The sequence below is a fragment of the Choristoneura fumiferana genome, chromosome 7 (genome assembly GCF_025370935.1).
Source record: "Choristoneura fumiferana chromosome 7, NRCan_CFum_1, whole genome shotgun sequence".
NCBI lineage: Eukaryota > Metazoa > Arthropoda > Insecta > Lepidoptera > Tortricidae > Choristoneura > Choristoneura fumiferana.
Window position 1 is genome coordinate 6882975 of NC_133478.1, and position 15610 is coordinate 6898584.

The 15610-nt window shown below is 38.5% G+C and overlaps 1 protein-coding gene across 1 annotated transcript in view; it reads left to right on the top strand.

Annotated features, from left to right (window-relative positions):
* The window catches only part of LOC141429580 (homeobox protein unc-42), a 40977-nt gene that overhangs the window by 21172 nt on the left and 4195 nt on the right, over nucleotides 1-15610 (top strand). Inside the window, exons 3-5 of the mRNA XM_074089958.1 lie at nucleotides 625-732; nucleotides 7044-7211; nucleotides 11821-11962. Of these exons, the coding sequence (XP_073946059.1) occupies nucleotides 625-732; nucleotides 7044-7211; nucleotides 11821-11962 (418 nt within the window). The remainder of the gene's footprint in view (nucleotides 1-624; nucleotides 733-7043; nucleotides 7212-11820; nucleotides 11963-15610) is intronic.

Consider the following 15610-nt stretch of genomic DNA (forward strand, 5'->3'; position numbering starts at 1 on the left):
TGTTCTAGACTATCGCGGTCATTACTTATTTTATGAATTAAAAAATGTATGAAATTATTATGAATTTTGTGTCGTCTCTTGATCATGGCGCATGCAACTGTGCCGAAATATCGAGCTTCGTTAAAATCAAGGTACGCGGAACAAAACCCGAATTTAATTCATAAAACCAATTGACCTAGTCCCAAGCTAAGCAAAGCTTAAATGAAGCGTTTCTATTGGTTCATGAGAAACACATTCCTCGCACATCCATACGACGACGACGCTTACGGAGACGTGGAGACGGAGTTTATATAATATGTCCCACTGCTGGGCACAGGCTTCCTCTCAGAATAAGAGTGCTTGGGCCGTAGTTCCCACACGGGCACAGTGGGGATTGGGAACTTCTCACGAACCATTGAATTCCTTCGCAGGTTTGTGCGGGTTTCCTTAGGATGTTTTTTTTTTTCACCGTAAAGCTCGTTGTAAATCTGAAATATTATTTCGCACACTAAATGACGAAGAAAACGCCGCAAAAAAGCTGTATATTCGATCTGCTACGCAAAAAAAAACATTAACTTAGTAACAGTACAATATTTTACTATATTGATTTATTTTATGTATTAAATCGTATTTTTATTCCAACAGGAACAATTAGCAGAATTAGAAGCGGCATTCGCGAAATCACACTACCCCGACATATACTGTAGAGAAGAACTGGCGCGGACCACAAAGCTGAACGAAGCCAGGATACAGGTCAGTTTTTTGAACATGAAACTACCGTGAGACTCACTCATATTAAATATATTGACCCGGATAACTCACGTCTTAAATCGAGTTTAGCTCGACATGTTTCGGACACCAGAGTGCAGAGTGCGCGTGTTGCAGCAGCCGCTGAGTCGAAGCTCCGAAGAAGCTAAACTCGATTTAAGACGTGAGTTATCCGGGTCAATATAATTTAATATGCCTATTTTTGAGTTCGATACACAAATAAATATGCAGGTAGGATAAATGGTAGGTACTAAGATTAATTAACATAGTTTCCCAAAATAACCCAATTTGTTTGAATGGAAATGTTCTATTTTGTTACCAAAATTATATGTTAAGTTTGTGGTAAAAATTACATATTTGGGATATTTTCAGAATATATTATCATTATCATTATCATCACAAATCTGAGTCTTAAGTTTTTTTAAATCTTCGTGAGAACTCGTACTTTTCCCGATGGGAAATCGACATGCACGACATGCACCTTTCTAGACGTCATAAATATATAAAAAATGGTAAAGCGCGAGTCGGACTCGTACATGAAGGGTTCCGTAAACAGTTCAGTAAAAGTTTTTCTAAAAATTCTTCTAATATAAGTTTTTTTTGCTGACTGTACTATGCCCCTGATTACCAAAGTACTCGTCAAGACGAAAAACGAGTCCAAACTCGATGCGGTCGTGTCGTTTATCACAGAGTTCCTATGGTCACCGCTAGCTTTATCATCAGATCAACTCCATGTTATAATAATATTGCATTGTCGTCGGATTTATACATGCGTGTAAAATTTCAGCTCATTCGGTTGAAGATATCCACTTCAAATTTGAGTTGAAAGATTCCACCCAAGCTTTTTTTGTTAAAAATTTCATTTATAATACAAGCTTTTTTGCCGAATGTACTTTTTGTTGACTTAAATATTCAAACGACATAGCTACCCGTTGCTAGGCGACTCGGTCGCCTTAGCAACAGCTAATAACGCCTAGCAACCAAAAAACGCTGAAAAAAACACGTTTCTTGTATGACGACCCCCTTTAATTTGTAACTTTATATTATTTTTAGTATTTGTTGTTATAACGGCCACAGTAATACAAAATCTGTGAAAATTTGAAGGGTCTAACTTTTACGGCTTCAGAGATAGAGCCCTGTGACAGACGGACAGATAGACAGACAGACAGCGGAGTCTCAGTAATAGGGTCCCGTTGGCACCCTTTGGGTACGGAACCCTAAAAAGGGAAAATGTAAAGACTCCATTATTTTTAAAAGTCACTGAACAACATTAGTTGTTCAGTTTGACGACTACGATCTATGTTTTAATTACTGGCTCGTACTCGTATTACACCTGATATACATACAAAATAGGTTAAAAAAAAACAAGATCATCCAAGGGGTAGCGCGGCTGTGTTAGACCACCAACGTACCAACTAAAATGTCCCATACAATAAAAGCGCAAATCGAACAAAAATAAACTATAGAAAGTACAATACCGCCATGCCCGTCGTTCTTGGACAGGATCGTCGAAATATCAATGATGCGCGAATACTCGGATAATAGAATTTGGAGCATAGGCCGGAGGCGGATTGAATTAAAGCGCCATCTGTCGGCCTCGGCCGTATGAATACGAAATGCTCACAGTAACTCGCGAGCGATCTTTATCTCAGTTTTAAAATTGCTCAATCCCTCAGGGCGCTCGCTATTGATTTGTCCCCGGAGCACCTAATTTGTCACTTTCGATATTTTATTCAGGACGCGACTTATGCCATTCTCTTTAAGCGACACATTAAATATCTACGACTACCTACCTTTAATTCTTCCAAGCGCAAATGTAATTTTTGAAACGTAAGGGAAAAAATTACACGCTTCTTAACAATAGAGTGTTCCATTACACGTTCACGTGCGTTCTTCTGATGTTTTATTCACCGACACTCTATCACACGACGCTAAATGACTCTTTTCTTTCCACGGCAATAAGCGAAGTTCGACTTAAGAAAATGAAAGGTTCCACGAAATGAGATTAGATCGGGGACTTTTACATACCTACCGACGCTAAAAGCACGTGAAGCGGCGTATGTGCCGTGGAGAAGCGACGTGTGGGTGTGAGTGCCCGTGCACGCGTTCCGTGGGAGGCTATTAACGTTTAGGCGACGCTACATAAGAATGTAAACGTTAAAGACGACAGCGACGTCGAGCTCCCTCCTTGTAGAGGAAATTTCGATATAAAAATACGGCATCGCCTGGCGAGCGAGGGGCGCACGGCGCGGGGGCGGGCGGCCCCTGAGGCATTGCAATCCCATCAAATGGATCCGTAACGAAGTTAGCCGTTCATCCTCCCCGCGCGCCTCCGACATTGTCTCTGCCCTCAAATGAATTCTACAATTGGAAATAAGAAAATGTTTTGTTGGATCCCCGTGCTTTTTCAGTTTAAAGGCGACCGTTTTCTCCGGATAACTCGGCCGCTCTTAGGCAAATACCTATCTATATGTCTTTGTTGTACGACGACAGAAATGTTTCAGAGAGGGATCTTTACTGAATTAAGCTTTATCTACCTTTAAATATCGCTGAGAGACTCTCGTAAAAGAGTTCATCTGAAAGGTTAACAGGTTTCAACTCACATTAATACTTTATTATTACGATCTTTGGAGCTTCGTGATTTAAAACATCTGAAATCACTTTTGGTTTTTAAATAAATAAAAATAAATATCATGGGACATTTGACTAGTGTCGGCAAAGCAAAGCTTGTACTATGGATACTAGGCAACGGATAAACATACTTATACATATAAATAAACTAGCTGTTGCCCGCGACTCTGTCCGTGTAGTATTCGCTTATCGCTATCCCGCGGGAACTATGCCATTTTCCAGGATAAAAACTATCCTATATCCATCCCCGGGCACAAACTATCTGTAAACCGAATTTCATCTAAATTGGTTCAGCGATTTAGACGAGATTGAGTAACACACATCCAAACATCCAAACCTCCAAATATCCAAACATCGTCACAAACTTTCACATTTATAATATTAGTAGGATACATACTTTAATGCATAGTAAAAAGCCAAGACCCGAGAAAAAACATTCGTATTATTCATAAAAATATCTGCCCCGGCCGGGAATTGAACCCGAGACCCCAAGCTTAGTAGTCAGGTTCTCTAACCACTTGGCCATCCGGTTGTCTAAAATGAAGGAAATCCTTGCCTCTGAGAAATTAAAATTAAACAGAATTTTAGTTACTTAATAAAAAAGTCGGTTCTTACATAATGCTGAAATTTTATTAAGAAGGCCTGATCAAAGCAAGTTTTCACCGAAATTCTTTGAAACTTTGACTTGTGTTCATAACTGTAATATAAAAAAAATGATCATTTTATTTTTCACTAGCTTTTGCTCGCGGCTTCATTCGCGCTGAATAAGTAGTAGTATTATTTCGGGATAAAAAGTAGCACAGGTATATTTTAATCCAGGGTATATATTACCTGTGTAGGCTGTGTACCAAATTTCATGCAAATCTTTTGAGTATAGTTTTTGCGTGAAAGAGCAACAAACATCCATCCATACAAACTTTCGCAATTAAAGTTTTTTTGCGAGAATTGCAAAAATATCACATTGTTGTTATATTTTTCGTTAAGTTCAAATAGTTTTCAGACTTTTTTGCGGGCATCGTCTTACGTGGGCGTTTGCTTTCGTGGTTTGCGTTTGTGGGTGTTTGTCTGATGTCTGGTTAATTAAATGTCAAAAACCAAACGGAAACATTCCAAACTTAAAGAAAATGAAATAGTTAAGTACCTACAGCGACTGGATTTTTTCATTTATAAATATTTAAATCAACTTTTTACTTACCTATACCACTAATGCGATTCGGTTTAAGTTATAAAACTCTACTATCCTCGTTATTTACTGACCCATTGCTCTTTTAAAAGATGCCGGCCGGCACAAGTTATGTGTTCAAAGTTTCATTCAAGATTTTTACAATACTGTGAAGTAAATTGCGTTTCAAATAAAACTCGGTCGATTGTCTCTACCCACCTCTCTCTACCCTTTATTTAAAATAGTAGTATATTTGCAGTGTGTGCCCAGTACTTTTAATAATTGTCTGTAATCGACCAAATATATACTTCTTATTTAGTTACAGTTGCCTTTATGACTGTAACATGTACGTACCTGCAGCTACTTATGACAGAAACACATGACAAAAAGGTTATATTTTTTATTCATTTTTTATCCGTAAAATCGGTTTTATTCGAGACAAACGGACCTAAAATGCATTTTTTTTAATTCAGACGTACAAGTATTTTATTTTATTACAAACAATGTGTATTCGGTTTCTAAATACGCATAAGAATCCTAAAAAGCATCATCATCCGTACCACTCGGAAATTGGTTCGTTTTCCGTCACAACGCGCGCACGGCGGATAGCTTGCGAAAAACTAATATCCCATTTACGTTTCCGCGTACTATACACTTAATACAAGTATATAAGTACAGGGAGGGTCCACGGTTAGGTATAGGGTGTATCGTGTTTATATGGAGAGTGCGTACGGAGGGCGGGAGGGCCGCGCCCTCCGGGCCTCCCCCGTAATCAGCTGTAATCACCATATCAAACGACGTGCGCTCATTCCTGTTGACAACACGCAGATTAGGGCCTCACTATGTTTTGTTGTTTCGCCTTTTATGTAGTTAATCTTATTATATAAGGGAAGTAGGTATTTGTGTTAGTTTATTCGATTATACTCGGGAATTAACGGTGTATCGATTGGATTTGGCATTAAAATGAACATCATAAGCAGACCTAAAATATATAAACTATCCTTTAGTTGTAATTTATTTATTTATATTTGTTAGGGGATGTAGGCCGCGATTACCTTTAATGAGGTCCCGATATTTCGACGTAGTCGCATGCATCATGATGGGTGACACTATTTACTGGCACGGATAATACCGACATGGAAATACTCGTACCGACCCGATATTTCGTGTACAGCCCATACAAACTGGTGTCAAACCTATGTCAAACTGACAAGAGTTTCTATGGGCGTATACACGAAATATTGGATCGGTATTTCTATGTCGGTATTGTACGTCCGGTAAATAGTCACCCCATCATGATCACGGGTAGCCTGAAGAGTTTCAGGGTGGATGTCAATGTTATGTAGACTGTGCTCTATCTACCCTCATTCTTGCGCGTCGACTGCACTCTCACTACCATTGAACGCATTCTCACTTAACACGTCTCGATCCAAACTTATCACTTTTGCACCCCGGGAACAAATACACTCAATTTATATTAACACCGTGGCACTAAAATTGATCACGTACTAGGTCACCTTACTTAAGGACTTAGCTTCACAAATGCAATTTCTTAGAACCTGGACTTATTCTGTAAGCTAAAGAAATATATACCGGTGCATTTGAGCGCAGATCTAGTGTTCAAGTGTCACATAATGCTGGGCTCTGAAACGTTTATTAATATTTTATCCTTCGTAGGCAACGATATAATAATAATTATAATGACCTAACCAACAAAAAGTTGGAACACTCCCGACTTTGCCACTTCTAAGTTCAATATCTCAAAAACAGCTGAACCGATTTTGATGAAACATGTCTAAGAACCATTGCCAGAAAACCTGCTTTCAAATAAAAACACCGCTTTCAAATCGGTCCACCTGTTTAAAAGCTACGGTGCCACAGACAGACAGACATAGCGGTCAAACTTAGACCGCTTTTTTTGCGTCGGGGGTTAAAAACTGAAACGAAGTTCAAATTCAATAGTGATTAAAACCGATTTTGACTAAATTTATCTAAATTTAGTCAAAATCCTACCAAAAAAAAAACTGAAATAAAACAATCTATAATCTAATAGTTGAAAGTTTTAATTTTATTTCCGTTGTAGAAGACTTTATTTGTTTTAACCCCTCGTATACGGGAACTAAAAAGTACTCCATTCTAGTTTCATCCGTTTTAACAACAAATTCTGCTGATTTTATTAAATAAAGAAAAAGGTAGCCTTAAATTTGACACGGATCCGCTTCTTAAGCATAAAACACTTGGATTCACGATCGGTTTCACCACTTCTTTCTGTCTGGTATAAGACGAAAAATCATGCAAGTTGCATTACATTGCGAGGGTTTAAAGCTAACGAGTTTGTGGTGGTCAATCGAGCGCTGCAATGTAATGCAACTTGCACGATTTTTCTTGCAAGTGAGCAAGTCTAAACTTTGCTTTAGACAATACGGCCTCTGCAGCTCTGGGGTTAATGTATTAATGACTGTAGCGGTCAAGACGTTAAAGTGCTGCTCTTTTCTTCCCCCAGGTCTGGTTTCAAAACCGGCGTGCGAAGTACCGCAAGCAGGAGAAACAGCTGCAGAAAGCCCTGGCCCCGGCCGTCCTGCCGGGCTGCAACGGTATGATGCGCAACATCCAGGGTTACCGGGGCTACCAGCCCTACCCTCATCCCAACACTATAAACCGGTATCCGCAGGTAAATATCAACTTAAAATCAAAGCTAAATTCTTTACAGGCATGAGCTGGAATATTATAAACTAGGTAGGTACAGGTATTGTGATAGGTTTCATCCTTAATATCTCCATCAAAAGTCAGTTTCATAGCACATAGGTACACAAATACAATGAGCTGGTTCAGATCGACCTTCTGCAGAAATAAACAGAAAGAACCTTGATGAACCTTGATGGATATAATCTTATCATAGCGATCACTGCTTCTACCAATATATGTATTTGTACAAGAATTACGTTCGAACATCTAAATGAATACACGTACAATTTCTCATAATCAACACCATAATTATACCTCGTGAAATACTAAAAAGGCCAGCTTCCTGTCCCGTTGGTATTTCGAAAAATCACACCTTTATGATCTTCAGTGAATATGTCTGCAAAATTCAAGTTTCTAGATAAGCACAATTGTTTAAACTGTGCGCTGTTCATATATACTTCGTAGAAGTATTATATGTCTTAGCATAGAGTAACGGCAGGGTTACTTATTACGAAAACCGTACCGTACCGTCCCTCTTGCACTCGTATTAAATAGTATAAGTGTCAGAGGGACCGCACGACACGAACTTCGAGTTTCGAGTTTCGTAGTAGCCCTGCGGGTACTATAAACAGTTTTCCTAAGATTAGGGTACGAGTTACAGTAGAAGATGAGAAAGATTCTCCTTGTCACTGTCTCACTTCGTACTTGAAATTTTGTGTAGTATTGACAAGGACAAATGACAAGGTATTAAAATGTACAAATGTATGGATCTCGACTGTGTTTTAAAAAAAATCTACCTTCATTCTGTAAAACTAAACAAGTTTAGCTACAGCGGTTCACAATGCCGTAATCCCGATAATCCGCGATATTCCGAATGCTTCGCAATCAAGCGCACTGGACTATCAACAATACAATTCGCAGCATTGCCGATGGTGGAAACAATGCATGTGCGAGGCTCACGCAATTGCGCTCATTACTATGCGGTGCTAATCAGTGCTCTGATTACGGGGTAATTCGATTCCGTGGCTCGCGGTCATACGCGAAAATATGCGAATTCGAATTGCAACGTTGGGCAAGCGCTATGTTTGCTTTGTACTGGAAATGTGTTTTGTTGGACTGCGTACTTAAAACCTATAACCGTTGGGTAAATGCTGCTGTCACTAACTATATATCCCACAATTATAATCAACGGCTGTAATAAAGTAAATCCTGATACATTGCACTGCTATGAAGTTTCTGAATATTGACTGTTTGAATCGTACACAAAAACGCAATGCCCACATACTGCGTGCGACAGAAAAGTAAATATACTGGGCATTTTTTCCGATGGTTCACATTGTCAATATTCAGATACTTTATAATTGTGCAATGTGTCAGGATTTACTTTATAACCGTACATAGTACAGCCAACGTCATTAATAAGTGATCACTTTTGTACCTTGTCATTTAACGTCATGTTTGAAAAGCCATACGAAATTGTGTACCGACTGAAAGCGACAGGTACAGAAGTGATCACTTATTTATGACGTTGACTGTATAACCACCAATAACTACCTTGGGACGAAACAATACCTACTCATCGACTCATCATTAGTAAACGCAACAGAACAAACAAGAAGATGAATAGAAAACCATATAAATAAGTACTTTCAACATCAATTTCGCTACTTTTTCGTCTCTCTTGCTATTCATGTACACATGTGATTTATACCTTTTTTTGAACTGCAAAACTTGTTTAATAGTAATTTAATACCTATTTAAGAAGAGAGAATATAACTATTTAAGCGTAATTTACTTCATTTCAGACTAAGCTGGCAAAATAAACATATGGCCACGTAAACGGCTAGTATTTTTTACAAGCTTTTCTTTAGCTTGCTCTGTTTATGAATTTATATTCGTCAAAATTATTTTTCAAACCAAATTCATAAATTTTGTATCACTTTTAAAATTTCACCTTGTAAGTAAGGTGTTTAAAATGGTGGATTTTTCAGACCAATTATATACACTTGACTAAATCATGATCATCATCTCAGCCTATATAATATACGTCCCACTGTTGGGCACAGACCTCCTCTCAAAATGGCAACGGACAAACATACTTCCTTATATACATATTAAACTTCCAAGACCCGCGAACAAACATTCGTATTATTCATATAAATATCTGCCCCGGCCAATGACAGAAATGGGGCATAATTCCCATTCGAAACTTCACACAAACCATTGAATTGCTTCGCAAGTTTATACAGGTTGCCTCGAAGTTTCTATAAACAATCATATAAAAGCAAAATAAAACATATAAACAATTAAAAACCGTTTGGCCGCCCGGTCTAATCAGATAGCGGTACTTCGGGCAACCATCCAATTACCAGCAGCGTTGTTGAAGCCATAAACAAACCGCCTTAATTGCGAACGATTAACGTGACGCACTGAAAAATATATAAAATCCACGTAGACGCACTACTGAGAGCTGGTTGGGTTATGCGATGATGGAAGAACCATACAATACAATGACTTATTGAACACTAAAACATAGTAAGCAGTTAAGTAGGTACAGAAAACACAGGTTTAAATAGATTTTTGAAATCATATTTTGCATTTTAGGAAACTTTTGGTTATTGTAGTAATTTTATCATTTTTAGGCGTCCAATTATCACTATCAGGCGTTGATGACGTGATAAACAAACCATCTTAATGACGATTAACGTAGCGTATATTCTTACATGTTTAAAAGAGCCAATTTTGTATGATTGTTCTTTTTTTATATCGGGGATCGCGGACATGTCGGGACTTTCGGAGGCGAACAATCGATCTCCAAGCGTGGACCTAGCTCTGTGAAAACACGTGTATTCGAGTAATAATGATTTTTTAGTGGACACTAACTGTTGCCCGCGGCTTTTAACAACTTGTTAGATGTTTTAAACGCTCCCACATTTGGTACAAAAATGTTAAATATAAAAATCATAGAACAAATTAGAGGTTTTAATTTGTTTCACAACATTTAAAAGTTATATAACACGATAACAATGTATAACATTTGTTACAATTTGGTATACAATGTTATAAAACAAATGTTTGATAATAACGTTCGCTATTCAACACTTTATAACACTAGTGTGGGAGCAATTACTTTAAAGGTCTTATTAAAAAGGCATGATTTATCAAAAAAAAAACCGAGCAAAGCTCGATCGCCTAACCACAAACCAGCGAAGCAAATCAATGATGTTTGTGAAGTTCCCAATCCGCACTGGGACGCGCGTGGGAACTACGGCCCACATACGGACCTCTCATTTAGAGAGGAGGCCTTTGCCCAGCAGTGGGACATATATAGGCTGGGATATAGTTATCCCAGCCTATATACTTACTTATACCCATTGAAACGTAAAATAGTGTCAACCCTACATTATAACAGTAAACTCTCATGTCATACAAATACAACTGGAGTTAGCATAGACTGTTTAACAGAGGGGTAACACCTATTTAAAGACTCTTTGTCAAAGATAAGGATAAATATTGCATACTGAATTAAGACCCGCACATTCTGTTAATTCTCTAAGATCTGGATCCCCACGATACCGGCTGTCTAGTGTGGGGTTCACTGCTTCTCTTGTATCGAGGAATATTTTTTCATGATCAATAAATACATTTATTTATTACTATTATCTCTTGAGTCTGGAGTGGAGTGGGTTTATCAGCACGGAGAACAGATGGCCGTTTTGTGGCCGAGAAGTTCTCGAGTGGAGACCGCGGATCGGCAAGCGAAGCGCAGTGTAGGACGTTCACCAACTAGACGGACGGATGACCTGGTTAAAGCCGTTCACGGTGGATGCAAGCCGTTTCCAACCGAAGTAACTAGAGGTCTATGAGGGAGGCCTATGTTGAACAGTGGACGTCCTACGACTGAGATGATGATGATGATCTATGGAGTCCCAAACTGAAACGGCGACGCTTCGCTCCTTCGCTATCACTCGGTCAATAAGGTGATCATTTAGTCATTCAATTACCGCTAGCCGGCGTTGATGACGCGTTAAACAAACCACTTTAATGGTGATTAATTAACATGATATGCTGAAAAATATTAACATAAAATCCATGAACAGACACGTGACTGGGAGATTGGTTTCCACGCATGGTCTCTGATGGAGAAACTTTTGGGTATGAGGTGTTTTTTAATTGACTATACTAAGTATATTAACGCTATACAGGGTTTTGGGAACGCGATATCATCTCATCTCAGCCTAGGTATATTACGTCCAGCCTTTTATGTCCAAGGACTTGATGTTTTGGATTTGGAAAATCAGCCATCTTATCCTTACTTCCCTATTTATATTATGTATAAATGCGAAAGTGTGTAGATATGTTTGATTGTTTGTTACGCTTTCATATTTAACGTAATCAACCGATGGTGATGAAGATAGTTTGGGACCCTGAGAAGAGCTATCCCAAAAAATTGTATAGTTCCCGCGGGCACTCGGTAAATAAATTCTACGCAAGTGAAGTCCCGGGCAAAAGCCAGTACCTATTATAGCAAAGATTTAAAATTACTCTTTGTACCCATTTTACCCAAAAGATTTAAAGTTTAATTTCCTTTACAGCACCACGGCAGCTACGAAGAATTGCAGAAAGACATCTTCTCGCTGTCTCAAATGGGGGGCGGCTCGTACCCCATGACGCAAGGGTTCTCCATGGGCCACGGGGCCAACATGAGTGCCGTCGGGATGCGGCAAGACACCATGGGTGAGTACATTTTTCCATAACATGCTATTTCAAAAGCATCACCACAAAATATCACCCGTGCATGCTTCCCTGAAAGAAAAAACAATAAGACTTTAAATAGACCGGTATATTAGGTAGGTACATATTTATCCCCTACGATTGGAAAAGTACCTACGGTCCGCGTCATATAGAACATAGCAGACATAACCGCTAAATCTACGTCAAATACATGGAAACTACCAAAATGGTTAATTAACATTGACTCAATCAAAACGATTACAACCACACCGGTACAGTCACCAGCACCAATATCTGACACAACAAGCGTGCATAAATATCTGATACGACTCTATTTCTAGGGCCGGAAGGACGTGTCAGATATTTTTGCACGCTCTGCTGTGGCAGATATTAATGCTGGTGACTGTACCACAAGCTTTAGCACCCAAAGTATCTAAAAGTATGCAACATATTATGATTTTGTGGATGTTACGGTATATTGTATCTGGTGGGTGGATAGTTTATAACTATTTCAAATAATCAAACACATGTCTTTTTATAAACACGGCTGTCCTAGCCATCCCAAAAATCTCCAACAAAACAAAGAATAAAAGTTTTTTATTCTGTGTCCCCAAGTATGAAGGCAAGACGTAAGTTTGAAGCGGGAAAGCGCAGGCAGCTTTCATCAACTTTCCATTACAACCGTCAAGGCAATTATAAAGTTGCGCGGGCCAGGATGATCGCAGTACCAACCTCCGTTTTACACAAATACTTATCCTTTATAATAATGAGAAAACTTGCTCTTTTTGCCGGCCGCATTGTTTGACTAAGTTCTATCCGGTGATATCGGAAAAGAAGGACTTTGCTATCGGAATAAGTTACTGTGAACAAGATTAAAGCTTAAAAAAAAGGTGTATATGGGGGGTGTATTTGGGCTACGGATTAGCCTGAAAGATGTCGGGCTAAACGCGATTTAAGACGTGAGGTATCCGGGTCAATATATTTAATATGAGTGAGTCTCACGGTAGTTTATTGTGTATTTGCGATACAGAAAAGCGGAAAACAACATTTTATCTCAAATACACCATCTTTACACGATCTACCTTATACTAATATCTATAAAAAAGTAACGCGACCAGCAGCTAGACTGACTAACAAACAACGCACAGCCTAAACCATTGGAGTTAGAGACTTAAAATCTGACAGATATAGGTACGAGTGAGGATTATAGAAGTGTACTAAATATATGTTCTTCGAAATTACCGCGGGATAGAATTTTCACTCATTTAAGAATATAGTTTCATGGCACGAAACGCGTTATTATATGGCAACTACTCGTAAAGTGAAAAACTACCTATCGCTTGGTATAGTACAGTCGAGATCAAAGATATCTTTACACTTTAGGACCTTTGTTGCTCTTTATTTGTTTATTTTTTTAAGGTGAACCAACGGCTAAAACTCGATATATAGATATGTTATGAAGTTATGTAGCTTTATGTTTGAACTTTTGTATACAGTCTCATAAAGGTATTTAAATCTAAATGAAGATATCTTTGACCTCGGCTATACCATAACTGACTCGTATGGAACGTCTGACAGTGACCCTCGAACAGACTGATTTTAATCACCAAGTCGGTTGGTTCGTATAAAGTGCGTATATAGACGGTTGAAAGGCTAATTCATCTAAGTGAAATTTTTGCAAAAAGTTTGACACATAGCTCAAACGACAGAGAAAAATTCAGTGATTCCGAAAATGTACATAACTTAATTTCTAAAAAAATGTCGCTTAGATGAAATAGCCTTTAACCGTCGGTATGTAGTTAACCGCGCGTAGAGCTGCCAACATCCCACGCAGCAACTCGTCATGCATATCGGCAAGACGCGGGTAACGCTAATCCAATGATCCTTGAGTTTGTGGCCGGAGATTATTAATTTGTACTAGTCGACGACGTGCAACTAATATCTATCGGAATACTAATGTATGAATATTATTTACCTGGTATCGGGTCGTGTTTGGTGATCACTTTGAGACACATATTTGGTTTAAAGTGCAAGTAACCATAAATATTTAATAGGTACATCCATTTCAATGTAGGTACCAATATTTTACATGTACTGTTTTTTTTATACGACTAGAAGGCAAACGAGCAAGTGGGTTTTCTGATGGTAGGAGATCACCACCGTCTATAAACATCTGCAACACCAGGGGTATTGCAGACGCGTTGCCAACCTAGAGGCCTAAGATGGGATATCTCACGTGCCAGTAATTTCACCGGCTGTCTTACTCTCCACACCGAAACACAACAATGCAAGCACTGCTGCTTCACGGCAGGATTAGAACCACGGGAGGATTAGGACTGTGAAACCAAAGCGTCAAATTGGTAGTAATACTAACAGTAGTAATTACTACTGTTATCAAAGTGGGCTACACCGATATTTTTGATATCGATCTCAAACCTTGCTTATCAAATCAAGCTCCAGTATTTTACTTCAGTTTTTCACGTTAGTAATCGTAACTATCTCGTCTCAATATATTTTAAAACAGTGACGAAGATTCTAGCCCCTATTTTTTAAACAAGGCACAACGACAGAAAACACCGTGTATATTTCGTAGCCAAAAGCCAATACGAAGCCTGGCTTAACAAAGATATCTACAAGTTAGCAATACGAGTGTATATTCCGAATACGGTATTTGACAACTCCTGATTTTGCCATATCTTAATATTATTATGAAAATATATATATACAGATAGTGTTTAGCGAAGAGAAAATTTAAATCGGTTAAAAATTGGGTTTTAGTGATTTTTATTTTATAAAACATATACAAATTGGGTTTTAGTGATTTTTATTTTATAAAACATATACAAAATAGTCAAATACCGTATTGTCATAGTCACTTGTCGCGTGTCACATTAATGAAATAGGTTCTTGAATAATAGCGAGTTAGTAAAATAATTAGTCATTTACACGATATACTAAAATGCAGGTCCATTTTATAGTCTTACTAGCTTTTGCCCGCGGCTTCGCCCGCGTGGAATTCGGTTATCGCGCGCTGTTCCCTCGGGAACTGCATATTTTTGGGATAAAAAGTAGCCTATGTCACTCTCGGGTCCATAAACTATCTCTATGCCAAAAATCACGTGGATCCGCCGCTTCGTTTCGACGTGAAAGACAGACAAACATACACGCAAACATACAAACACACACTTTCGCATTTATAATATTAGTATTAGTATGGACGTATGGATTTAGCTAGTTTTATAATGTTTTAAACTTTCATAATTTTCACTCATATCATAACATACTAACAACCGAAACTAACGAGTATCACCGCGCTTACAACGAATAATAATTTAATTACCTACCTCAACGTTTCAACTACATTGCAGTGGCCGTGGTCACGAGTAGTAGATTATTAGCTAGTTTTCTCAACAAATAATAAATATGGTGGTTGATAATCGAGCTTTTCCTTGACGCATTTTCCCTCACCAAAAAAGCCTATTGCCATGTAATAAAAAAAGTGGAGGCGCGATAAGGCGTGTAACACGAGCCCGGCCAAGATTCCTGCGTAGCAAAAAACGAGTATCTAATGGAAGCGAGGCATCGTACCGTAGATATTCTAATAAGAAAATTTCCACTACATTTACTTTGGCGGGCGTCCTCGCGGCGTCT